Below are 26103 nucleotides of genomic sequence, written 5' to 3' on the forward strand. Positions count from 1 at the left end.
GATGCCCATCGGTCAAGTGCACTCCTCTTGGGGGGAGAGGGGACAGATAAGAGACCCGGAGATTGCCCCCTAACTCTGAGACCACCTCCCACCCCCACCTTTTCAGGATCTTCACCACCCCACCATCTTTGGCCTTGGCCAGATCCCCCCTCCCCTGGGGGAAGGGAGGAGGGGACATGGAGCCTGTCGGTAGTAATCCGAGTCCCTGGCATATTCTCGGGTTGCCTAATTTTGCTCCTGTGGAGGACAGAAGGTTATAAGTATTACTGGCTCAAGTCGTTGCAAATTAAGGAGAAACTCCTGCTTTCCTGAGTACAACCCCCAAGGGAGCTGGCTGTCTGCGGGGCAAGGAACCCAGGCCACCCCCAGCTGAAGCCCCTCCAGAAGTGGGCTCTGCAGGGGGCCGCGGGGGGAGGGGACGGCACCCCGGCAGCAGACACATTCCCAACATACCAGGCGAGCGCGAGGGCCCAGGCTGCTGCAGTCACTTATCCAGAAGGAGGCCTTCTCCTCAGGCCTCAGGTCCCACCTGGCTGCTGCTGAGCCCGTCCATGGGGACAGCTGGCAGCGAGGCCAGCCGCCCCGGCCCCAGCCCACACCAGGTCAGAGGTGAGACCTCGGCCCCCTAATAAAACCCACTGCCTTGGTGAGCAGCGGCTGGAGGGGCCCTGCCTTCCTGGGCCCCCGGCCCAGCCCACAGGAGCTCTGGGACCACCTGCTCCACCGTCTAACTTTCTTATAAGGGATCCCCAAGGTCACTCCTCGGACCCATGCCTCCAGAAGGCATCTGGATCAATGGCCCTCCCCGCGCCCCCTCCCCCTCCAGGCTTCAGAACGGCAGCCGCAGGGATCTCCTGCTTAATCACTGATGCTCTTCCTTTCCCGGCCATTGTTGCTGCTGCCCCCTGCTGGCTTTTTGCAGGGGAGGCAGGCTGGGGAAGCCACCCAGGGCCCTCCCCGATTTTCTCCAGAAAAGCATGAGCACCAGAGACACCGCGGCTTCTAAGAAAAAATATAATCAGAAATTGGGACCAGGTGACTGTCGCATGGCCCCCCTAGCTCCTCAAGCGTGAAAACTTCGCCCGGAGAGCACCGAGGTCCCGAGCAGTGGGGGGGCCCTCGCTGCCACCCATCAGCCTGGCCTGGTGCCCCCCGCCTCCCAGCTGCCTTCTCCCCTCAAAGAGCAGGATGCTGGCCGCCATGGCTGAATTCAGGCTGTCCACGCCCGGCACAACGGGGATCAGCAGTCTCTTCCCTCCGGTGCTCTCGGCCAGCTGGAGGGACTCCACGCTGACCCCGTGGGTCTCCCCCCCTATCACTATGGCCGCCGGCGCCTCTGTCCAAGCCGTGTCATAGCTCTGGACCTCAAGGTCCGGGAGCCAGCTGCGGGCCGGCACCGCCTCCTCCCGCAGCTCCTCCTCCTCCTCCTCCTCCTCGTACTTGAGGTGTTTCTGAAAGCGCCGGTCACACACCCAGCCCTGGTCACTGGCTCTGCCAGACTGCAGGGCCCGGGCGTGCAGGCCGCAGTTGTCGGCCACGTGGACTCTGGCGTCTGAAGGTAAGTGGTCGGGGACGTGCTCCCACTGCAGGTTGCTGATGATGGGCACCTGGAAGTGAGCCCCCATGCCAGCCCGGAGCACTTTAGGTTCCCATGCGTCCACACAGCCTACAAAGGAAAAGGGAGAATTCAGCGATGTGGGTTCTGCCCCGGGAGGGGGGGCGGCCTCAGGGGCCAATCCCAAAGGCCTGGGACCTAAGTGGGGGAGCCGAGGAGCGGATTCCTGATCAGCAGCCATTTCTGCTGGGCGCTCCTCCAGCGACCCCAGAACCCTCCTCCCAGGGCGGTCTCTGCCGTGGGCGGACCCTGACCCTTCAAAGCACAACGACCACAGGGACCTCAAAGCTAGCCCTGTGGTCCGATGAGCCGAGTGGGTCAAGAACACCCCTGTAACAAAGACCAAAGACCGCCGGGCGCCTTGGGAGGGGAGGGACACAGCTCTGGGGCAAAGCCCTGCCACTCAGGAGAGAAGGGCCTCACAGGTGCACAAAGACAGGGCCCACAGCGGCCTGGCACCCAGGGCCCAGAGCCGGGTCAGGAAGGGCCGGGCCCGGGCCAGGAGGGGGCGTTTCAGGATGAGGAGCTGCTGAGGTCCCAGCAGGATGGGGACAGGAGCAAGCAAGAAGCAGAAAAGGGGCTTGGTTCCAGCTTCTGGCCCAGATTGCGCCTACACAGGGAATCAGGGCAGGCATCTCAGACCCAGAGGAAGCCTGAGTCGCTCCTGCCGTAGCCAATCGACACGGGCAGGGTCCAGCAGCATTTACCGCTGCCTTGACCCAAACCCAGGTCAGGAACCAGCACAACTTGGACTGAGGGGCAACAATCAGACTCTGCCCCAGAATTTGGGGGCCTGGGTTTGCCTGAGAATGTGAAGAATGCAGCAACAGGACTGGGCCAGACATCCCTTGCAGGGGTTCTCGGAGCCCCAACATTGAGTCACAAGTCAGGAAGGAGGCTGGAAGAAGGAGCAGACTAACGGATCCCAGTTTTTAAGTTATTGAGATGACTACAAAGCCAAAAGGGAGTGACTCTGACACGGCGACACACAAAACCTCCAAGGGAAAACACAGCTGACAGATTCAATTAAAACTCTTGACGTTTTAAAATGTTTTTGTCAATGAGATGAGAGCCCAAGAGGGGAAAAAATGGAAATGAAATGAGAGCTATGAAAGAAAGATTTAGAAAAGGAATTAAGAGTTTGGTGTAACAAAATCTTGCCCAAGCAACAAACTAGCCCAAAATTAGAAGGGACCGAGTAAAAGTTAGTAACTCCATGAGACAAAAAAAATGTCAGTCAAAAGCCTGAAAAAATAGAAGAAAACGTAAGGTATCTCATAACAAAAACAACTGGCCTGGAAAGCCAATCAGGGAAAAACAATTAAAAATCCTCAGACTACCTGAATATCATGGCCATTAAAAAAAAAACAAAAAAAAAAAACTGCCCAGATGTTTTAGTATCAGAAGCCAAAACAGAAATAGAATCTAACTCCTAAAAGAAAACCCAAAATAAAAATTCTTAGAGCCAAAATTCAGTTTCCAGGTCAAAGAAAAAATACTGCAAATAGCCAGAAAAAAAAGAATTCAAATACTAACAGTCAGGATCATACATGATTTAGCATCTACCACCCATAAAGAAGCAAAGAGCTTGGAATATGACATTTCTGAAGGCAAGAGATGGGAACTTTCAGCAAACAGACTGTAAAACTATAAGGGAAAAAAAATGAGCTTTTCATAATCGACAACTTCAAAGCATTCCTTATGAAAAGACCAAAACTGCACAGAAACTTGGAGTTCAAACATAGGAATTAAGAGAAATATAAAAAGGTATGCACAAAAGAACTAAACAAGGATAAACTCCTTGCATTCAAATATGGGGAGATATAACTTGTGTCTCCTCTGACCTCTAAAAGGAGTCTAATTAGGCAGAAGGTCTGAAAATTGCTTTATTTTGTTTTGATGATCTTGGAAGAATAGAAAGAGAAGGAAGAGGAATATACTGAAAGAGGATGAAGGAAGGAAGGGAAAGAAAGGTTAGGAAAAATGATCTTAAATAATTAGGGAATGCAAATTTAAGTCTAAACAAAGAACTTTAAAGGAGAGAGATCAACTAACACTTGAATCTTATTCTCATTAGAAATGATCAAAGGAGAAAACAAAATACAAAAAAGTGGATACCAAAATATATTTCACTGGAAAAAGGGAAGAGGAGAAATGACAAGGGGGAACTAGAAGGAGGGATTACTCCCAAGCAAAGTGAACTCTAAAGATGTACAAAAATAGTGACATACAATGGGAATCTTGTTCAGGAAATACCTGAATAAATTATGGTATACGGATGTAACAGAATACGACTGTATTATACAAAGTGGGGAACAGGAGGGTTTCAGAGATACTTTGAAGTACGTATGATGTAGAGGAAAGTAAGCAGAACCAGGAGAACAATCTACACAATGATCACAATATTGTAAGATAAACACTCTGAAAGACTTAGAACTCTGCCCGGTGTGGTGACCAACCACGCAATTCCAAAGGACTCAAAATGGAACCACCTCCTGAAAGAGGCAAAGGACTCGGAATGTAGAATACATTTCTTGAGGACATGGCCAAAGTGGAATTTGTTTTGATTGACTCTACATATGTTTATGATGAAGGAATGAGAAGGAATGAAAGTGGATTTTTACTGATTGAAAAAAATTACATATTTAAAAACAAAGACTAAAAGGAGTTGATTACAAGGGGGCCCATTCCTTTGTGGGGCTGACCCCACCTATTTCTGCCTCCAGGACAGGCCCTTTTCTTTGCCCTCTCCTCTCACTCCTATTCACTACCTAAAAAAAAAAAAAAAAAAAAAAAAAGTCCATTCTCCCATCCTGCCTTGACAACTGGGAAGCAATAAAGCAGCAGGCACCTTATCCTAAGTGTATGAACTTCTACCTACTCTTCCTTAGTGGCCCACTGTGGGTGCAAGCCCAGCAACATTCTTTTTTATTCAATTGATTTTACTTTCAGACATTCCTTCTCTCCCCCCCCCTTTTTTTTAAAGAAAACAATAACAAAACCTGCTTTTAATCATAAAATGAATTTCTGCATTGATCTTACTTTTCAAAAAGCCTCAAGCTGCCCTCTGAGCCCTTTGCCTCTGTTAGGGGGTGGGCAGCAGCATGCTTCAGAATTGTGACTGGTCACTGTGCTGACCAGAGTTCTAAATCTTTCAAAGTTGTTTGTATCTGTGGTGTGGTTAATAGTCTAAATTGTTCCCATGGCTCCATTCGCTTCATTTTCCCCTTCTCTGCCATCACAAGAAGCTGTTATAAATATTTTTGTTAGTATGGGCCCTTTCCCTTTTTCTTTGTTCTACCTGGGATGAGTAGCTGAAATAGTAGCAATAGTGCTGGGTCAGCTGGAATGTGCAGCTTAATAGTTTTTTGGGCCTAGTTCCAAATCCAGAAAAGCAATCCCAGTTCACAATTCCACCAACAGCACGTTAACATACCTGTGTTCCTACAATGCCTCCAGCACTGATCACTTTTCTGGTTTGCTGGGCCAGTCTGATGATTCTGAGGCAGTACCTCAGAGGTGGTTTATTTCCACATTCATTTCTGGAAAGCTTTCCATCTTAATGTCAGATGTCGAGTAGGCAAGCCAGAAAAATGGGACGGAGGGAGGAGCTGAAGCGGGTTTCCTGTCTGCCCAAGACGTGGAAGAGCAGCCAAGAGGAGATGCTCTCCAGCAGGGCCCCGTGGGGCTCCGAGTCCCATCAGAACTTCATGAGCCTCTGGAGCATCTGAAGCCTCCCAGTCCTGGGGGTCGGGGCGGGGGAAGGGACGGTAGTTAGGAGGAGCAGAAGGGAAAGAGCTGGAGAAGGGCTTAAATTCCTAACATGATACCTGGGATTCTTGAAGATTTTGAGCTTTTCTCCTTCCAAAGAAGAAAAATTTCTCTTCCTCAAAATGACAAATAACAAAACAGGAAAAAACAAGGGGAATCTCCGAGGTGGCAGCAGGACCACAATTATAGGCTTGCTTGAAGGCCATAATTTAGCCACGTCTCAGCGACTGGCCCCAAGATCAATTTACACCCAGTCTGAAGATAGTGTGGCTGCTTAACTACACAAGTTTCTCCCAAATGTCAACGTGTATCTCAATCCACTCATCCCCCCACCGTGGTCCAGTTTGAAAAAGGCACTGGCTCAGGAGTCGGGACACGCGTTCAAGTCCGACTTCTGACACACGGAAGGTTACTCGGCCTCTCGGAAGCCTGTTTCCTCAACTATTAAATGAAGGAGCTTGGACTAGGTGCCACTGAGGGTCCCATGACTTGGAAGTGGTTCTGTTTAAAATCCAAGGATCTTCACCTTCCCTAGAAGAACCTGTAAAGGCTGGTTCTCATCTGGAAAATTACATATAAACCCCAGAGTTCTAGAATTCAGAGCCATAAAACAGATACAAAGTCACCCTTTACCACTGGCATTTGATCCCTTTACTGGCCACTGCTTCTAAGTGCTACTCTCCAAAGTCAGTGGCAGGCCAGCTGCTCAGCAGCCCCGTTGGAGGCTCCAGGTGAACAGGCCCCTTACCTTTGGTGAGCAGCACCTTGCAGCAGCCCGCCCCGGCAGCAGATCTCAGGATGGTGCCCAAGTTTCCAGGATCTCGAAGATTGTCACAAATCAGCATCAAGGGCAGCGAATGTTGAAGCTGGGCCTCTGGATACTTCATCTTAGCATGGTCAGGTTTGGCAAAAATTCCTAAAGGGACAAAGCAGGAGTTCACACTGAACACCGGGACGCTCCCTGATCAGCTCCTGGCCCAACCAACCACGAGCCGCCCGAGGCGTCCCCTACCGGCCGGCGCGGACGGCAGAACGCCAGGCAGCTCCCCCAGCTTTGCCCTTTATGCAGGCCCAATGGTGAGCATTCTCCCGCCACACAGAGCTACGTTTTCTCATACCCACGTGACGCTCCCTCTTCAAACCCCCACTTATTGAAGACCTCAAGGGTCCTGCCTCCTAGAGGTGCCTCAGATACCGCCTGCAGATCCGAGTCACCTCGGGGGGCGCGCTCCGGCCTGCGTTCTCGGAGATTCTGACCCCCAGCCCCGCTCAGTGTTCTCAGGGAGATAACAAGCTGAGGGGCCTCGCGCTCTGCGGGCAGGGATCGGAAAGAGCCTGTTTGGTAAAGTTCTTCCACTGCCGCGCCGGTCTCGGAGCCAGGTCCTGACCACTTCACGGGGCCTTTAGTGAATAACTGATGATTATGAGACGAAAGGCAGCCTGAGGTGACTGGGAAGCCAGAACCAATTAGACTGAGTTCGGATCCCGCCTGCCACCTGTTCCGGGGCACCCTCCTCCGGAGGCCCCCACAAGTGAGGCTGAGGCGACGGCGGGCTGACGGCCACGCAGAGCCACTGACCCATTATTCCTTGCGGCGCCACGAGGTCGGACCATTCCTTGATTTCCTCGAACTTCACCTTGACGAGGCTGGCCCCTCTGAGCGTCTCCACGGGCAGCTCCTTCACGTACTCCAGCCGGCTGAAGAAGACGGTCTGGGGCGCGGCGCCGGCTCTCAGGGCGTCAGCAATCAGCCGCCGGCCCTCCAGCAAGATCTTCCCCTTCTTCTCTCGGAAGGTCCGAGACTTGACGATCGTCATCACCTTGCTACGGGGAGAAGAAAAACACGGGCCGAGACCCGCCCGTGAGGCCGGACGCGAGGGTGCCCTGTGGCGCCAGAGGGAGGGGACCGGCCCCACACCCCAGCTCTGCCCACGACACGGGCAGTGAGATGAGGGGCGTCAGGCGGCTGCCAGAACCCCGAGAGCCCCTCGCTCTCTCCCCCTGAGGCTGGGGGACTTGCCCAGGGTCACACAGCCAGGACATGTTAAGTGTCTGAGCTAGATTTGAACTCGGGTCCTCCTGACTTCATGTTTGTTAATGAGGGAATCCCTAAGAACCGGATGTAACGCTGCTCACAGCAGACAGAGGTTAGGAGCCCCAGGTCGGGAATCAGGAAGATCGGAGTTCAAGTCCTGCCCCAGACACTCCTAGCTGGGGATCCTGGGCATGTGACGTCACCCAGCCCCTCTGTCCCCATCTGTAAAATGCGCGGGAGAAGGAATGGCCAACCGCACCAAGTTCTCTGCCATGAAAACCGGCCGGGCCAATGAAGGCCCAACAAGGGCACTCCCTGCTTCTGTCCCAGCAGAACTGGCGGCGGGACCTGCCTTGAAGGGGGTGGGGTGGGGGAACATCACGAAAGAGCCAGGGCCCCAAAAGCCGGGAGGGGCAGGAGGGCTCCGGGGAGCGGGACGGGCAGCGGCGGCCAAGGGCCGCTCCCGGGTGAGGGGGCGGCGGGGAAGGGACGGCGTGGCTAGGAGGGCAGATGGGGGGGGGGGGGGAAGGGGGGGAGGGACACGACACAGCAGGAACGGGAGCACCACAGACGGAGGGGAGCACCCAGCGGTGGAACCACGGAAGAAAGGGAGGAGTCCCCAAGGGGATGCGGAGAGAGCAGGTGGCGGGCTGCAGGGGAGGGGGAGGAAGAGGAGAAGACGGCAGGGGGCTCACCTCAGCCTCCGGTCCCCCGGAAGGGCCCGCTCGTAGCGCAGCCCCAACTCCTCCCACGCTCCGGAGCTTGCCCGCGGCTCCGGCTTCAGCTCCCGGCCCGAGCCTGGGCCCTCTCTCCTCCGCGGCTCCGGCTCCGGCTTCAGCTCCCGGCCCGAGCCTGGGCCCTCCCTCCTCCGCGGCTCCGGCTCCGGCTTCGCCACCGTCCCCGCCGGTCCCTGGTTGGGGCTCAGCACCCTCACCGGCCTCCGCCTCAAGGCCCGTACCCCGCGCCGCGTACCCCCGCCCCAGACCGGTCTCGTAGCAAGCAGCAGCGCTCGAAGTCCCGAGCCACGGGACAGCCCGAGAGCCGCCATCTTTGCGCTGACGTCACTGGCGCGCCCACGTGGGTGACGTCCCCGTCATCAGCGCGCGCCGGAATAAGGCACGACCATTGCTCAGGAAGGAGGCACGACCACCGCTCCAGAAGTCCCTGGGATGGCGGAGGCGGCGGTGGCGACGGCCTCGCGCCGCGCGCTACATTTCGTATTCAAAGTGGGCAACCGCTTCCAGACGACACGCTTCTACCGGGACCTGCTGGGAATGAAGGTGACGGCGGGGGGAGGCCTTCGGGGCAAGTAGTCCGCGGGCAGACCCGCCCTCGGGTCCCTGGTGCACTGGGGGGGACCCCTCCCCACCAGCCTCAACCCCTTCATTTTGCAGATAGGGAAACTGAGGCTCGGGGAAAATTAGGTGACCTCTAACCCAACCTCTGCTAGGGACCGCTTAGGCCAAGCAGCCACAGCCCGTGATCTTACGGAAAAGGAAACTGAGAACGGGTTAGAGAAGCGGATTAAGCCGGGTCTGGGGCCGGGCACCGCCGGGAGTCGGGGAGGGGCGCCCAGGCCCCCGGAGCCGAGGGCCCAGACCTAGAGCTGAAAGATCCAGAGCACAAGTCCTCCCCTACCCCTTTTACCCCGCGGCTTCCGTGGCTTGCCGGCCCACACCCCGCGGGCATAAGTCCCAGGTTTGGTTTGACTGCGTGACCTTAGCCAAGTCAGGAGACCCCGAAAAAAGGACAAGCGGGGTGAGGGTCGCGCTCTGCGGATCGCACGGGGCTCCAGGGGGCGCTGCTGCCCTGTCACCGCCCCGGCCGCCCGTGATTACAGAGAATAACCGCGGTGGCGAGGGTCCTGGAAGGTGGGGGGGGGTTGGAGGGCTTGCCGTGGGGGCGCTTCAGGACCCGATAAAGGGCGGAGACAGGGGAGCCCTGGGGGCCGCGCCCGGAAAGGGGGGTCCGGCCAGGGCGGGTCTCACAGGCAGGGGGTGTGATGGGTGTTCAGAGGAAGGGGGGGCAGGCCGGCAGCTGTGGGCAAACTGGCCCGGGAGGCAGCGCCCCACGGAAGGAAGGGTTACAGGCGCCTCCGAGAGCCCCAGGCTGCTTTACCAGGGTGGGGGGAGCCTGTGCCCTCTGACCCTGGGCATCTGGGGGAGGGGCGTTAGGCTGAAGAGCCTCCGTCTAGGACAGATTCATTCAGGAAAGACTCCTGCAGGCCGAGAGTCCAGCTTGGAAGTCAGCTACCGGGAGGGGAAACTGCATCAGCCCCAGGCCGAAGAGGAGGCCCGGGAACATCCCGAGGGGTCGTCCAGAAAGGGAGATGGGGGGGCAGGCGGGAAAGATGGGGACTGAGAAAGCTCTGGAACTTAGTGTCACCTCAGGGAGGACCACTCAGAGCGGGTCGGACCGCTGTGGGGCGGGCGGGCATGAGCACCCACAAGCGGCGTGGTCAGTCCTCGCAGCTTCCTGGGAGTGGAGAGGAGCTGCTGGGCCCCCATTGTGGGGTCAGGAGTAGGGGGGCCCTGCCCCCGGGCTACAGCGAGAGCCCGGAGAAGGGGGGGCGGGCCTGGGTGAGAACCAGCTCCCACCCCTCAGCCGGGGGCAGAGGAGGGACGCCCGGCCTTGGCGTGTGGCCTAGAGGTGGACAGACTCTGCAGTCTGGGGTGAGGGTGGGGCTTGTGCACGGGTTACCTTATGCTAGGCGTAGACAAGGGGCTAGGGAGGGTCACTCACCGGACACTGGGTCTCCCCCTGCCCCCGCCCGGATCTGAGAGGCCGAGGAGCGTGATCAAAGGCGGGTGGTGAAAGTCAGGCAGGACCAGAGAGAGCACCCCCCTCCTCCTGAAGCTTCCCTCCCACCATCCCCTGCTTTCCACTTCCAAGGTCACTGTGGTACCCAAAAGGCCCAAGTCCTCTTCCCCGGGACTCAGCCCCCTCACGGGCCCTGCCCCGCCCCCAACGGGTCCTTCTCTGAGCCCAGTGAGCTCCTTAGCCCAGGGTGAGGAGCACTGGGGAGCCGGTAGCCCCTCCTCCTCCCGGAGGCCTCTCCACGCTGCGGGCCCCAGAGGGCCGTGGGATCTTGGCACTTGCCTGGTGCTGCCCGCCCCTGAGCAGGACCTCCCTCGGGCCTCAGGAGTGCAGCGTCGCCTTCTGCCACACGAGGCCGGCAGAGGACAGGGAGCCTCATCTCTTGTTCCCAGGCACCCTGCAGTCTCCAGGTCCAGGCTGGCCCTGCCCCCAAGGTGTCCCCTAAGGCAGCAGAGGGAGTGCCCTCCCCCCTGAGCTCTCCACGCTCCCTGTCCTCACACTAACTGGCATTAGGCCAGTGCCCTTCCCACCTACCCCCTGATGGCACCTGGCACAAGGCCTTCTACATCCCAGGTTCTCGGAACACAAGGGGATGGCACAGAAGGTTGGCATGGAGGACTTTTGGGGGGCAAGAACATTGCAAGCAGTTAGTGTGGCAAGATTGAGAGCCGGGGAAAGGCTGGCCCCATGTCTCCTGCAGGGGGGGGGGTGTGCACACCAGTGAGCACTTATCCAGAGAACCCACCCACTTTTCCCCTCCCCACTCTGGCCCCCCTTGAATCTGCATCATCTCCGGTGCCCTTGGGCCACCATCCAAGCAAGAAGAGTTCAGTTTGGCAGAGGGGACCCTGCTTTGGGACTGAGACAGAAGGAAGGTTCTGGTGACGGTGGTCGGGGTGGACCTTTGGCAGCTGACACTGACTTCCTTACAGATCCTGCGGCACGAGGAATTCGAGGAAGGCTGCAAGGCTTCCTGTAATGGGTAGGTGACTTTTCTGGATGTTTGTATTTCCCTGTATGCCCTTCCCCCTTCTGGAGATCCCTTCCCGGTTACAGAAGCAAGAAGGAAATAGTTTGGCAAAAAGAAGCAGCTCACCAACCAAGTCTGACATTGTATGCAGCATTCACTCCACACCCATAGTCCTCCACCTCAGGGGTCCTGTTGTTTCTTAATGATGTCACTTCCTGTTCAGAAGTTTTTAGTGGTTTTGATGAGGTCTCGATAAGGGATACCTAAATAAAATGAGGGTTAATTGAGGTCTAGTGGCAGGTTTGGGGCACAGGGAGTCAAATAGAGCTCCCCTGCAACCCCTGTGGATTTGGCACAAGGATACAGAGTTAAATGCGTTCTAGTGGCGGCGCAAGAGTCCCCTGTAAAGGAGTTTACAGGCCCAAAGACCTAGATTAGTAAAAGAGGTTTATTGTGGGGTTTGGAAGTAAAGTTAAAGTCTGGTTAGTAAAAGGTATTAGAGAAAGGAATACACCATAAGTGGTGGACAGAGAGTCTGATGCAAAGCATGGTGCTTGCGTGTTTCAACCTCTGCCGAGAGATGATTCCAGCGTGGCTCTGTTATTTGGTAAAAGGGGCATGGGTGGAATCCCAAATTGGTTACTTGTTGAACCTGGCAAGGGCCGGAACCCGCCAGGTGGGGGTTGGGAAACCTGAGCAGATCATTAGAATGGGGCAGCCCAAGTTAGCTCAGATCCGCATATCTCCCTTTGGAATACAAAAGGGTGGTTTTGACCAGGTCTTGTAAATCAAAGGTCAGTCATGGGGGTTGAGAATTGGAAGGGAATCTTAAAGGGGCCACAGCCCACATCCGTTTCTTATGACAAGGATTCTTCACCTTTTTTGGGTTTTAGACCCCTCTGTTAGCAGCCTGATGAAGCCTAGAGACCCTTTTCCTCATCCTGGCTTTAAATGCATGAAATAAAATATATGGGGTTACAGAAGAAATCCATTTTATTGAAACAGTTATGAAGATTTTTAGAGACAGGAGTTAGGAATCCCTGTTCAGTCATCTCAAGGATCAAATATAAGCATCAGACACTAAGCATTTGAAATCCATTGAAGTTTTGCTCCTGCTGATGCCCCCAGATGTTTTTCATGTCTGTCCCCGTTGATCCATGCTGCTGTGTTTGAGCTGAGCTGTGATGGGAATTTGGCACTTAGAGTGTGCTGTGGTCTATGCAGGGAAGCTGTCCTTGCCCTCACAGTCTGGCGGGGGCCGGGGGGGGGGGGGGAGTGTGTGCGCATGGGCACAAAACACATACAAGATGAGTTGGGGACGGCACTAACCACTGAGAGCTTGTTAAGGGGGTACTGTCCCCTCCCCCCAAGCTTTGAGGGAAAGCAGGGAGTCTGAGTCAGTGAAAGAAGGCGGACATTTTGGACTGTTGTAGTGAGGAGCAGAATGGGACCAGAGAGTGTGGAACATGACTTTGGGGTGAGTTGTGAAGATGTAGAAAGATCCCTGTATTTGAGGACCAAGGACCTTAAGCTTGGCAGACCCGGCTCTGCTACATATTCCTTGGGTCACTGTGGGCCTCCATTTCTCCATCTATAAAGTGAGGGTCTTGACTAGATAACCCCACCAAAAGCCTCCCTTCTCTTTGTAGGTGGGGATCTCATCTCTTTGCTTTTCCACAAGCCACTCCTCCCCCATACATGGAACCTGCTCCATCCTCATTCTCAGCTCTGAGATCCTCTGCCTTCTCAAGCCCAGCTCCGGAACCTTAGCTTCATGTTCAGAACTCTATGTGTGTCCTAGTGATTAGTGTTCTCAGTCCCCTCACATTGCTGGAAGCTCCTTGAGAGCTGGGGACTGGTTTTCCAGTGTTTGCTTTTGTGTCCCAAATACACAGTGTTTTGCATACAGTAGGTGTTGACTAAGCTTTTATTGACTCAATTAACTCTTGGCTCCCTTGAGTTCTGAGTCTTTACAAGGTCAAAACTTGAGTGAACAGATAGAAAACACTCTTCTCAGAGTGACCAGTTTTTATGGAAATGTACAAGTAAGCCCTTACTGGACCCAGTGCTGACCACTGAGCATCTTTTGGATCTGGGTAACAAGCCAGTGGCTCAATGCTACATTTTAAGATTTCTGTCCCAAACAGTGGTCACAGCTTTAAAAGGCAAAATCTTCAAGTTGTGCTGGAGGCGTACTTACCGTGTTAGAAACCCAGCACTTTTAAAATCAGGTGCTTTTCCTGGATCCATGGGGTTCACATTTAGGCCTTCCCAGGAGCCCTTTTTGTGTCAAAGCTGCTTGCTTCCTGGAGGCTGGAGGAAGATTTTCCTGTTGTCACTGTTCTTTGGCTTTGCTTCCAGGCCTTATGATGGGAAGTGGAGTAAAACCATGGTGGGCTTTGGGCCCGAAGACAGTCACTTTGTTGCGGAGCTGACCTACAATTATGGCATTGGCGACTACCGGCTCGGCAACGACTTCCTAGTAAGGATCATGAACTTCCCCTGTGGTTTTTCCCATAGCCTCTCTGGAGGACAAAGGGCCTGGGTCAGTGGCTCTGCCCCCGGCTCAGGAGGAGGGGGAAAGAGACACAAGGGTACTGCACAGAGGCCTGGAGACTGGCTGTTGTGGGGGGAGCCCTCCATAATGCTTATATAGTTACAATGCACACCTGTGTGTTACCTGTACTATTCCCCAGAGATCCCAAGCCCTTTTCCTGCTGCAGCTCTTCTCTCCATCTCGCTACCCCCTCTGTAGTCAGTCAGCAAGCTTCAGGTAAATGTCTGCCACAAAGGCTCTAGCAACCCAGGGGAATCAGGAGAGCTTCAGAGAGTAAAGATGGCACCCACACGGAGTCTTAAAGGAACAGGTGCCCAGGGGTGAACAGGAAGGCCTTTCAGGCCTGGGGCATAGCTACGGGTACTGTGGGGAGAGTCGGACTGTAGGGGCAAGAAGGCAGCCAGGATCCCCACCCCCCCTTCCTGAAACTGGGCAGCATGGAAGGGATAACAGCTTGGGACATTTCACAGACTCAGAGTTGTCTGGCCCTAGCTGCCATTTAGTCCTCCCCATCCCCCAGAGGGAGCCCCCACTGCTTTGTATCCAGGCTCTACAGTAAAATTTTTGGGTTTGAGGGCAGGAAGGGGTCTCCAGGGTCTCCCCAGGCAGCAGGGCGCACTCTTGGACAGCCCCTGGTTGACCAGCATGCTTCCCGCAGTGAGTACTCCCTCAAAGGCCTCTGCTCCAGGCCCAGTAGGCAGTACATGGAGTAAAGGAAGCATCGGGTCATCGGGTCCTGATTATAATCATAAAAGTATGTACTTGTAAGGAAGGAGGGAGGCAGTCATCAAGGTGCTCTTCATCTCTCTGTGCCACTGGCTTCCTCCGGGAGCCCTCATTACACCTGCTCAGAGGTCTGTCCTGGGCAGGGGGAGGGGCCTTGAGAGAGCACCCCACCCCCTCGGTCCCAAGCTGGGGGACCTTTGGTGTGATGATTCTTCTCAGAGCCCCCGGCCGTTTTCTCCTCTGGTCTTCATTGATCCGGCCTCACTAGGTGTGGGCATTTATGAAGCATCTACTGTGTGACTCTGGCCGCCAGGCAAGGTGGTTTTGGCAAGAGAGGCTCCTCTGGAGTCAGGCATGGCTTTTGTTTCCCCATCTGTAAAATGGTGGACTAGAAGGCCTGTGAGCCCCCTTTCAGCTCTAGCTATGTAGCCCAGCCACACAGCTCCCTTAGTCAGACAGAACCATCCCACCACTTTGACATGGTGCAGCTTGGTTTGATTTAAGGCAAGGATATACAAAAGCCCCAGGGCGGTCATCTGAGGGCCGCACATGACACAGCTGCGGCCCTGGGCGCGTCCCCACGGAGCAGGGGCCCCTCTCTGAATGAGAGTTTGGTTGGCAGGTGCCTCTCAATTAGTTGAAACTTCAGAGAAATTCAGAAATGTTACAGTCCTTAGGACCCAGATCACTCAGGCTTTCTCCATGGGCACTAGCAGTGTCCTCTTCAGTCTGATCCTTCCTGTCAGCTCCCTGGCAAACCCGGGTCCGGCTTTCGTAAAGTGGGACAAGTGATCATCCGGGCTCAGAGAGGGGCTGGGACCCTGTAGACATTACCCAAGCTGAGGCTTGGGCTGCCTGAACAAGAATTACACAAACACCAGGAGTCCCAGGTCGTCTTTTGTTTTAGCTGAGGGAACTTGTGGCAAAGAATCCATCACGGTGCCCTGACTTAGTGAGCCTCCGTTTGCTTAGTGCAAGGAGCTTGTATTCTAACGGGGACCCCGGTGGGAGAGACAAAATACCGGGTCATCTGGGAGGGAGGGGGAGGTGCCCCAGACAACCCCAGGATACAGCCTGGGCCCTGAGGGCACCTTTTCAGATGACAGAACTTTAGAGGGTTTGGGGGTGGGAACAAGTTCCTGTGTAGCCTGAGTGCCAGCATACGGGAGGAGCTAGCGCCCAGCATCATCCCCACCCACTCACGGTGACTCTGGGGCGGCCCACAGTATCACCAGGGGAAGAGTAAGGGCCCAGGAGAAAGCCTGGGGAGAGGGAGGGGAATAAGAGGCCAGGGAGGGCCAGTGAAGACCACCTCTGCTAGTGTCCTAGGGAACTGCCCACGGCCCTGAGTGGCAGCCAAATTGTCAGGGACACACAGGGCTGTCCGAGGCAGGGATTCCTGACTTGTGACCCCGCCAGACACCTCCGGAGGGGTCTGCTTCCAGGGTCAGAGGGGAACTGACTATGCAAAGTGGTAGGACCATTTCTCAGGGAGTTAGAGGATATTGCCGAGGGACAGCTTACTTTGCATTTTGGTGGGGAGATGCCCTGACTTCTCTGGGTCTCTTCCCTAGGATTGACCAGAACTTATCTTCTAGAAAATTCCCCCAGCTGCTGCTGATCTGAAGGGGAACTGAACTCTGAAGAAGTCACGGGGTTGGGCCTTATCTTGCTCTGGAGGTGAAATGAGCCTCTTATCAGCCTGGCCATCAGGTGGAGTCACTCTGGTATGCTTTTGTCCCAGGGCCTCACCCTGGTCTCCAGTCAGGCAGTCTCCAAGGCCAAGGAGGCCGAGTGGCCGCTGCGGGAGATCTCCGAGGGAGTTTTTGAAACTGAAGCCCCCGGAGGATATAAGTTCTATTTAAAGAACCACAGTCAGCCCTCATCAGGTACTTACTGGGCAGCGCCCTCCTGCCTCACGAGGGCCAAGCGCAAAGGGAAGGCGGCCTCAGAGCAGGTTGGGCACGGGAGGTGGTTTCTGCCCCCTGGCTCCTCTCCTCTGGAGCCGAGCTGTCTCCAAGTGTCTAAGGAGACACTTCTGCCCCTGCTCGGCCTTGTCACCTCCAAGCTCTTGAGCCTGGAACGAAGCTAGAATCTGGGGCGCTGGGAGGGTTTGGGTGCCCACCTGCCCTGTCAGCTGTCTATCGCCTTGTGGGTAGAGCTGATTAGTACCAGTCTACCAAGTTAAACATCTGCAAAAGAGCCGGAGTCCTCAAGGATCTGTCGCAAAGTTAGATTGCAACTCCTTTCACAGGGTCAGATGGAAGGGGCACCCTGAGCTCTGGCCTCTCTTCCCCATCCCTTCCTCCAATACTGCATCCCCCATTGTTGGTTTGGTGGTGGTCTTCCCTTGGGGAGCCCGGGGAGAACAGGAAGAGGAGCAAGCAGGGATGTGGGGGATGGGCCCCTGCTCAGGGTCCTGTTGCTCACATGGTCAGTGTACACGTTCCCACAAACCCTTGAGACAATGAATGTGGGTGATTAGGCAGGGGCTTAATCAGCAAGGCATGAATGCGCGAGTGGCATTGTGTTTCTGACCCCCAGACCCCGTGCTGAAAGTGACCTTGGCCGTGTCCGACCTGGGCACATCTCTGCACTACTGGTCAGACCTGCTGGGCATGAAGGTGTACGAGAAGGATGAGGAGCAGCAGCGGGCTCTGCTGGGCTATGCAGATAGCCAGGTGAGTGCCATGCGCCGGGCTGGGCCCCTTGCGGACTGGGGAGGCTTGGACCGCCCCCTGAATTGGACGCCTCTGGGTTCTTTTCAGTGCAAGCTGGAGCTACAGGGCATCAAGGGAGCCGTGGATCATGGGACAGCTTTTGGGAGGATTGCCTTTTCCTGCCCCAAGAGAGAGGTAGTGCTTTATCTGCCAGTTCTCATCAGCTTTGCCTGGTTCCAGGCCTCCATAACCCTATTGGCCATCTCTAACTAGGCCCTCGCCCCTGCTCTTCCCCTCTCCCCCTGAGTGACTGGGTGGTTCTGGCTCATTCCTCCTATTTAGTCTTTGGTGGAGAGCAGTTGCCCTGAGCCCTGCCACGCCCCAAAGTCCCACTTTCCGGAGGGGCTGCTGAGAGCACCCCTTCTTGGCCACCCCTCCCAGCTGAGATACGGAAAAAAAAAAAGGGAATCAAGGTTCTCTCCCTCTGACATTTTGTCTGCCCTAACTGACAGAGGCTGGTAGGGAGCAGCTCCTGACCCCAAGGCGCTGTATCTGTTTCTTAAGTTACCAGACATAGAAGCACTGATGAAAAAGGAGAACCAAAAGATTCTGACCCCCCTCGTTAGTCTGGATACACCCGGGAAAGCAACGGTCCAGGTGGTCATTCTAGCCGACCCGGTAAGGAGGAGCCTGTGGGCGGGGCCAGGCCAGCAAGCCACCCTTAGGCCGGAACTCTGACCCTTTGTTTTCCTGTTTAGGATGGACATGAAATTTGTTTCGTGGGCGATGAAGCATTTCGAGAACTTTCTAAGACGGATCCAAATGGGAACAAGTTGTTGGATGATGTAAGTCTTGTTTATTTTCTGAATAAGTGTCCCTTTTTGCTCCTTGTCCTGGAATGCCTTGGATTGGGATGGAGTGACTCATGCTAGGGTGCCCTGATTCTGACTTGGAAAACCATGCCTTCGGTTTTGGGGGTCAGAGACAGCCAGGTCTGTTGCTTTATTGAGGTGACAGCAAACTACCAATGTGGAAGATGCCAACAAGGGTTTTTTCCCAGACCTGGTCCATATTGCAGAAAGTTTTTCATTATTGAGCCTGAAAGCCATTTTCTCTCAGTGTCCCCCAAGCCTACCTTGCTCTTTCCTTTCTGCCTCCTGATTTCCTTTTAAGCCCTAGCTCAGATCCTTTGTCCTGGAAGCCCTAACCAGTTTCCTTCCCTAGAGCATCTTGACCTTCCTCTGTTGATTATGTCCAGTTTATCCTATCCAGAGCTTGGATAAGCTGCTGTCTGCTGTCCTCTTGAAGACAGCAGGAATTGTCTTTTGCCTTTCTTTGTATTTCCAGCTCTTACACAATGCTTGGCATATAGTAAATGTCTAATTGTTGACTTGATTTAAGGGAGGAGAACATGAGGTTGAGTTGGTATTCTTAATACTTATTGGCCTTTTATCTCATTCCCTTTTCCTTCTCCCCAGAGCGCCATCTCTGAGGGAGGGAAAAATGAGTTCAACAAAGCAAACTTCTGTCAGTTGAATCTAAAGTATATTCTCCCATATCTGCAAATAAGGGAGAGAGCTGCATCTTCTCCCTGTTCTCTGAGGCCCTGTTTGGTCAAAATAATTACACAGTGGTTAGTGTCTGGTTCTTAGTTTGCTATTCTTTCCCTTATGCTTCCTGTGTCTTGGGAGCCAGTGGTGTGTGGTGACCAGTAGAGGCACTTAGCCCAGTCATCCCTGTTCTAATAGCCTCACTCCTCAGCTGGGGAGCCCTTGGTGCCAGTCCAGGTATTTTTCCCTCTTATAACCACCATCTTCCTTCTATTCTCTTTGGATAGGCAATGGCAGCAGACAAAAGTGATGAGTGGTTTGCTAAAAAGAAAATACCGAAGGCTTCTGGATAATGGAAAACAGCATTGGAACAAAGACTTAAGCTATTTGTCCACACTCCCATCCAGCACTAGAGATGGAGTGTTTCCTAGGGCTCTTATTTTTTAGGGGTGCCCCAGGACATAGTCTTTGTGCCTTTTGGGGAGAAGTGTCTTAATGAAATTTCACCTCTGGATCTTTAAAGTTGTCCCTTTTCGTAGATCCACAGATCACAGATTACTTACATGGGTTTGGTGGCGGGATGAGTTCAAGCTCATGATTTGCTAAGACTTTAGAAATAGTGTCTTTTTCCCAGAACTAGAGCAGACCCCAGTCTGGGCAGATATTGTGACTAAGGCAGAGACCCTAGAGCTCTTTACTAAAAGAACAATGTAAAATGTCAAATCAGATTCTAAGTCAATGAAGGACATGAGTTCACTATCCCAAAAGAATACCAAAGTAATGAGTTGGTGGTAAGCAGAAGATTCATGAGTGGGAGGTGAAGAAGGCATCAAGACTTTTCTGGGCTCTCTTTCCTCTCCACTTTTCAAACTTCTAAGGGACCAAAGGAAAATGGAATGTCACTTTTTTTTAGATTTCTTGAAATTATTTAAATGGTACCAGATTTTAAATCAGGTTTCCCTGTGATTTATAAGGTTGTTTTATTTCCCTTTTTGGTATAACTGGGTATGGAGATTTTAATATTCGGTTGACTAGGGTTGAACAGCTTTGTTCTGAAATTTCAAAAAGGAGAAAATTCCCCCCAAATAGTGTACATCTGGTTCTTAGGCTCAGGAATTAAAGCAGCGATAGTTAATTATTTTCATAAAGAGGATGGATTGGGGCTGGGAAAGCTCCAAAGAACTAATCTCAGAGCCACACATTAAAATTTAAACTGAGCTCTTACCACCTGAAGCTGGAATTTTAAGAGAAAACCCTGATTTATAATACCACCTTAAAAATGATTTGGAATATCAACCTTGAGAAGAGTTTCACTCATCCCCGTAATTCCTAATGCACATTTCAAATGATCTACAGAGCATCAGAAAGTAGTTAGAAATCAGGATTTTTCCAGAACAGATGGTACATTTTTTTTCTGTATAATGTACAAATAAGTTTAAGGTGATTTGATAGTGATATTTATTCTGCTTGATGGTTCAATTATGTTTTATGTGGAGAAAAGAATTGTTTACATAGACCTGGAATTGTCAAATAAATTTCCTTCTCAGTTTTTTCAGTGATTTGTAAATTCTATTCCTTTTTTTCCAAGGCTTTTCCCCAACAGCCTTCTCCTGAACCGTTCAAACTAAAATGGATACACCAGTGGCAATACCCCCATGCCTTATGTACCTGGGCTTAGGGTAAGGATCCAGCACACAGGGTGCCCACACTTGGTATGCCTGTGGAATTTTAAATATCCATTGTGAAGGTTAAGGGTGAAATATCCTGACAGTATCAGCTCTCACTAATTCATTGCCCATTTCCTTACAACCTGGGGATGTGATGACTCTCATTCTGCACAGGGCGGGTTTTAAAGTAAATCTTATTTTTTATCTAGATAGTTGAATGGTTGTTTGAGGTCCTCAGTAATTAAGTCAGAACCTATAAAACCACTTCCTATGTAAGGATAAAACTGTGGGTTGCCTACTAGATGAGAAGACCAAGTTGCTGATCAGTTCTACTCATTATTGTTCACAGAGTGGCTTTATTATTGGATGTAAAATATAGCCCTATTTCCTAGTCATCAAGGACAGGCATAAAAGTACATGTCAAAGATAAACATCCATATGTTCACCTCTGTTGACTCAGGAGAATGTTCAGTATTCAGAATTAGATGAGATGTTTAAGAGGAATTGTAGCTGGCCCGTGCTCTGCTCTGCTCTGCCTTCCTCAGCATCTCTGAAGGGGAAAGGGCTCTGCGTTATTGAAACCCCTCAGGGGTACCTGCAAGTTCTCCCCACTTGCCTACAATGAAACCCAATTTGGATTTGTTGGTGATTTTAGAAGGAAGCAAGGGTACCCATGACTTGGGAACTTGGCAAACAGGCCAGTAAATAATAAATGTTGCAGACACTCCAACTTGGGCTATAGTAAATTTCTTAACAGAAAAGTCACAGTTTTTTGAGGTGGAAAGGCCATGGTCCTCTAGTCCAACCCATTTCCAAAAGGATTCCATGCTTTACAAATGGTTGTCTAGCTTCTTCCTTAGAAAACATCCAGCAAGGAAGGACTTCACCTCTCCAGGCAGCTCCTTCCAGCTCCTCAGATGCAAATTTGCACAGAGCCAGGAGGGATTAATAAAAAGCCCAAACTCAGTGATGGCTTCAGGCTCCAGTGTCCAACAGCATCTGGCTGGATATCGGGATAGGAACTAAACCAGCGATTTTATCTTGCTTGGGCAGATTGTCATCTCTGAGACTGACTAAAGAGCAAACTAACAAGAAGCAGAATCGCATTAAAACGTAATTGGGTGGTGATGAACTACATCAGTGGTATTGATTTTTCTAAGTGTGTGGCCAGAAGGTGGAAACCCTGTAGGTGGAGCAGTGATCAGAGCACCAGGCTTGGAGTCAAAGGCTGCTCAAGTCCAACCTCAGGCAAATATTCACCAAACTGTGTCACTGAACTTCCGACTCGGTGTCCTCAATTTTCCCAGGTGGTTGTGAAGATTAAAGAAGTTGTTTGCGCAGGGTCTGGCACAGGTGCTGCACAGCTCATGTGCCTGAGGTGGTCATAGTTCTGGGAGCCCAACTTTCCATGACACCAAACCACTTCTAACTCAAACGAGGAAATCAAAGCTATTCCCTGCTGACTTTATTCCAGAGACCAAAAAGGAACTATCTTTGGTTGTTCTAGACTGTTTGGTTAATTTCACACTAATTTTTTTGTGTTTTAAAAACTTCCAACTAGTTTAAATTTTCAAAATCATGCCTGACTTTTTCCCACACTAAAATAAACCCATGAAGTCTTATCACTGCTAAATACTTAAATGTTCCACGATCAATGTATGTGCTAAATGTGGAATTGAGGATGGATGTTTTCCCCATCCCCAGCCCCACAAACACAGGTCAGTGGTAGTGGGCACTGGGTAAAACAAATTCCATCCAGCCCTATAAAGATGTCACATGGGAAGTTTGCTTGCATTCCTTGCAAAAGGGCCCAAATAGGCCCACCCAGCCTACTGGGAGAGGGGGGAGGCAGAGGAACAGCATTACGATGTCCATAGGTCACAGTCCAGTCCATCTTTGGCCCCAGCAGCTTTCCTTGTGCCTATCAGATCGTAAGACCCGATGGGAGGCTTCCCTCCCTCAAAGGCAAAAGAATTCCTTTGAAAACATTCTTGCTTTTCAGGTCACATTCAGTGACAGAGATCCCAAAATTTAAAGCTACGAGGCCTCTGTTCCCAATGTCTACCTAGAAAGAGGCAGAACAGCCCCAAGTCGTTTTTGTTTCCATTTCTGGTCATAGACATTGCAGAAGGATCTTACAGCAAGGACTGTAAGGCTGGTCATGGTGGGCATCCTTCTGGGATTGCAGAAACACCTTGGCAAAAGTGGTCAAGTTTGGGAGAATGCTGCAGTCCCTAAGTTTCTACAGATCTGTTTTCCTTGTAGGGGTTTCCAAAACTTTGTAATCTTTGTCCTAGTTTAGCAGCTGGACGGGTGCATTCATGGAATGTATCACTAGTTGGAGAATTAGTGGGATTCCAAGTTGGGTACGTTCATTTTGCTTAGATGTCGTCCCAGGGAAGATTATATTCTGGGACCAATCAGAAGTGAATATAATAAAATGATAGAAGATACTCCAACTCTTCCCCCACTTTGTGAATGTTTCAGCAGACATTTTCAGTGCATCTTTTCTGTTGTGATTTTTTTCCTCTTTAAAAAAAAAAATACTGTGTTATAATACCTATACAAATTGCTGTCTTGGCAAGGGTGAAGGTAAAAGAGAGAAGTAAGAAATTTGAAATTCAAAATCTTATAAAAATAAATGTTGAAAACTATCTTTACATGTAATTTGAAAAATTGAAATTTAAAGTAGGCTGTTGTGTAGGATGTTTCTCTGTAAGGGGGAGGGGAAAGGATACTGGGGATAACTATAGTGTAAGAAATAGATGTCATTGAAATTCAAAGACCCCAGGTTTTGGGGATAAAAACTGCTGGGAAAATTGGCAATTAGCATGGCAGAAACTAGGCATTGACCTACATTTAACACCATATATCAAGAAGGTCGAAATGGGTTTATGATTTAGACAGTGATATTATAAGCAAATTAGAACAAAGGATAGTTTACCTCTCAGATCTGTGGAGAAAGAAGGAATTTATGGCCAAAGAATTAGAATTCATCATTGAACAAAAAATAAATAATTTTAATTAAGTTAAAAATCTTTGTACAAACAAAAGAATCCAGACAATAGAAGGGAAGCAATAAACTGGGAAAACAATTTTTACATTCAAAGCTTCTGATAAAGGCCTCATTTCTAAAATATATAATTGACTCAAATTTTAAGAATTCAAGGCATTTTCCAGTTGATAAATGGTCAAAGTTTATGAATAGACAATTTTCAGATGAAGAAATTAAAACCATTTCTAGTCATATGAGAAGGTGCTCTAACTCACTATTGATAAAAGAAATGCAAATTAAGACAACCTTGAGGTACCCACTACACACCTCTCAGATTGGCTAAGATGACAGACAGGAAAAGATAATGTGGGAAAGCTGATACTATGCTTGACTTCTAGTGGAAGCTTTAAGAACTTTGCATTTATATACAACAGCACACTTTTCTCTCCACACCCTCAAGAACTGTCATTTTCATCTCTACTAATGTCTTTGGGGCAGGTGGAACATTTAAAAACTTGGGGGGCAATAGGGCCTAACTTTGCTCAGAGTGTTACCAGTGCTTGTCAAGGGCAAACCAGGATTAAGACTCAGCAGTTTGCTCACTAAAATTGCCATTAACACGGTTTCTCCCTAACAAAAACGGGGCTTCCCAGAGCTACTTTACAAGCTCCATAGACCATTGCAGAACAAAGCTGGCTCCAGACCAAACCTGGGCTGGGGCTGGCTTAGAAAGCTTAGCTTCTGAAGAGGGGGTCTCTGGGGATCAGCCCCCTTCTTGGAGCCATATCCTGCTCCTTTTTTCCTCCCGCCCCAAAAGAAGTCACAAATCCACATTTGGGATTTGCCTTTTAAAGCGATTTATTAGTTATCATTCCTAGCTAGGTTCCTAGGGTCTCAAAGGAATTCAGTCGCCCTCCATAACAAGATTAAGTAGATTCTTCCCCTCCTGGGAAGGCTGCTCTCTTTTAACACTGTCTGCTCTTTAGCTCTTCCACTTTGGACACGTAGACCCTCATGGCGTCCAGCTTGGACATCCCTTTGCGGCAGTTCCAAGCTTCCCACTTGGCTTTGGCTTTGAAGTCGGTGACTTCTGGGCAGGGGATGTTGATGTCCCCAACGGTGGCCTGCTTGTAGTAGCTATACACTATCAGTTTCTCCTCGTCACTCACGGGGCCTGTCAGCTGCTTAACTGCTGCACATGCCAATTCAAATTCTACCTGGGCCATCAGATGCTACTGGTCGTAAAGGTGGGCTTATCTGTCGGTAGCTCTAGGGGAAAGGAAACTTGGTCTTCAAGGGCTAGAAGAGAAGAAATTGCAAGAGAACATGACTCCGGGCCGTGGGCAGAAGGGGACGATTAGTGCCGCGGACCTAAGCGGTATCGGGGAGCGCTGGAGAGTCTGAGCAAGGCTGGCCGGAGCGGCAGCGGGCCCGGATGGGGCCTGGGGCAGGGAGTCAGTGTCGAAGGCTCGGGGGTCTTGGAGAACTTGGGGATCAGTGTGTCTAAGGCAGTGAGGCATCAGAGTTCTTGGACCGCAGGGGGGCCTTTGTGGGACCCCAAAAAAGGTGAGGGCTCAGTAAAATAACGACACGTGTGGGTGTTTGCATGGACACATGCTGCTCAGCACCGAGCTTAGTGTGTGTTGAGGAGCTCCTTCGGTGTGAGATCCAGAGGTGACTTCATACTGAAAAGAGAACCTGCGAGTGCAGGAGCCAAGGCTGGGGCGCTCTCCCCCTTCCCCACTCTTTTTATTGAGATTCTCGTGATGCGGTGAACCGCGCGGGATCGCAGACGGGAAAAGCCGAGTTCAGAGGCAGCCTCCACACTCCAGCCGTGCGCCGCTCGGCCTGCCTCAGTTTCCTCAACTGCAAAATGGGGATATGATGCTCCCGGCACCTCCTCAGATGAGATCACACATGGGGAACTCCCAGTGAGGGTGCCTGGGCTGCTCAGAGGTCCGGGAGGGATCCGGCAGGGCTTCTCAGCCACCATCCAGTGCCCGGAGAAAATGCTGCTTCTCCCGCGGAGCTTCCATCCTGCTCTCCCGGCAACAATGACCTTCCCACGGCCTAACCGTCCTCCGCGTGTGGTCCTGCCTTAGTTAGGCCTGCACACCTCTGACCGCCCTCTGCCTGGCGGCCCTTAATGGGACAAGTCATCTCAACAGGTGACAGTGTGTCCACAGAGGCCTGGGAACCCCCGGGAGGGGGGAGGGGCCAGGGGGGAGGAGACTCAGTTTCCTCTCTCTGGACACCTCAGCCTGGAATCCTGCCTTCTGCCCAATAACGCACGGGCGGGCCTTTCTGCTGCCCCCTGGCGTGGAGGACCAGCCACACAAAATGCACTAAAGGTCCGACCTCAGGGTTGGTCTCGGTGCGGGAAGCCCCCGTCCCCCAAGGCCAGGCCCGCCTCACTCAGGAGTAAGAGTGGGGGCGGGGCACACAAGGTTCCCAGGGCCACAACAGGAGAGGAAAGAGCTTGAGGGGTCCTTCTGTTCTCTGTGGGAGGGGCTGGGGGGGGCGTTCTCTATGGGGCTGCTGTGTCTGTGTGAAGAGGTGGTGTCCAGAGGAGCACCCCTGTGTCTGTGGGAGGGGCGTCTAGAGGGGCACTATGTCTGTGGGAGGGGCGTCTTACAGAGGCATTTTATGTGTTTGGGTGGAAGAGTCTAGAATGAGTGGGAGGGTGTGTCTGGATGGGAGGGGCTCTAGTGGGCCACTGAGTGGGAGGGGCGTCTAGAGG

At 52.0% G+C, this 26103-nt stretch overlaps 3 protein-coding genes across 7 annotated transcripts; 1 reads left to right on the forward strand and 2 right to left on the reverse strand.

The window, feature by feature from the left end:
• Window positions 1-1000: 1000 nt before the first annotated feature.
• Window positions 1001-8469, reverse strand: MRM3 (mitochondrial rRNA methyltransferase 3). Of its 2 annotated transcripts, XM_074263811.1 has the most exons (4): window positions 8117-8469; window positions 6966-7210; window positions 6135-6302; window positions 1001-1666 (listed from the first exon to the last, which is right to left on the reverse strand). In XM_074263811.1, the coding sequence occupies exons 1-4, from the start codon at window positions 8467-8469 to the stop codon at window positions 1056-1058; spliced, it is 1377 nt and encodes a 458-aa protein (XP_074119912.1). In that variant the 3' UTR covers window positions 1001-1055. The 2 variants fall into 2 exon arrangements, with proteins under 2 accessions (XP_074119912.1, XP_074119913.1); XM_074263812.1 differs by lacking the exon at window positions 8117-8469 and having other exon boundaries at window positions 7024-7153.
• Window positions 8470-8492: 23 nt separating this feature from the next.
• Window positions 8493-24587, forward strand: GLOD4 (glyoxalase domain containing 4). Of its 4 annotated transcripts, XM_074263815.1 has the most exons (10): window positions 8562-8701; window positions 11171-11220; window positions 13570-13690; window positions 16236-16380; window positions 17036-17172; window positions 17260-17346; window positions 17716-17829; window positions 17910-17996; window positions 20290-20380; window positions 21422-24587. In XM_074263815.1, exons 1-9 carry the CDS (start codon window positions 8591-8593, stop codon window positions 20377-20379), a joined length of 942 nt encoding a protein of 313 aa, XP_074119916.1. In that variant the 5' UTR covers window positions 8562-8590; the 3' UTR covers window position 20380; window positions 21422-24587. The 4 variants fall into 4 exon arrangements, with proteins under 4 accessions (XP_074119918.1, XP_074119916.1, XP_074119915.1 ...); XM_074263817.1 differs by lacking the exons at window positions 20290-20380; window positions 21422-24587 and adding an exon at window positions 18989-20256 and having other exon boundaries at window positions 8493-8701; XM_074263814.1 differs by having other exon boundaries at window positions 20290-24587.
• On the reverse strand, window positions 24204-24589 carry LOC141540141 (diazepam-binding inhibitor-like 5). The gene has a single exon (XM_074263819.1). It carries the CDS (start codon window positions 24587-24589, stop codon window positions 24329-24331), a length of 261 nt encoding a protein of 86 aa, XP_074119920.1. The 3' UTR covers window positions 24204-24328.
• Window positions 24590-26103: the final 1514 nt, after the last annotated feature.

Source organism: Sminthopsis crassicaudata, chromosome 4 (assembly GCF_048593235.1).
Source record: "Sminthopsis crassicaudata isolate SCR6 chromosome 4, ASM4859323v1, whole genome shotgun sequence".
Classification (NCBI taxonomy): Eukaryota; Metazoa; Chordata; class Mammalia; order Dasyuromorphia; family Dasyuridae; genus Sminthopsis; species Sminthopsis crassicaudata.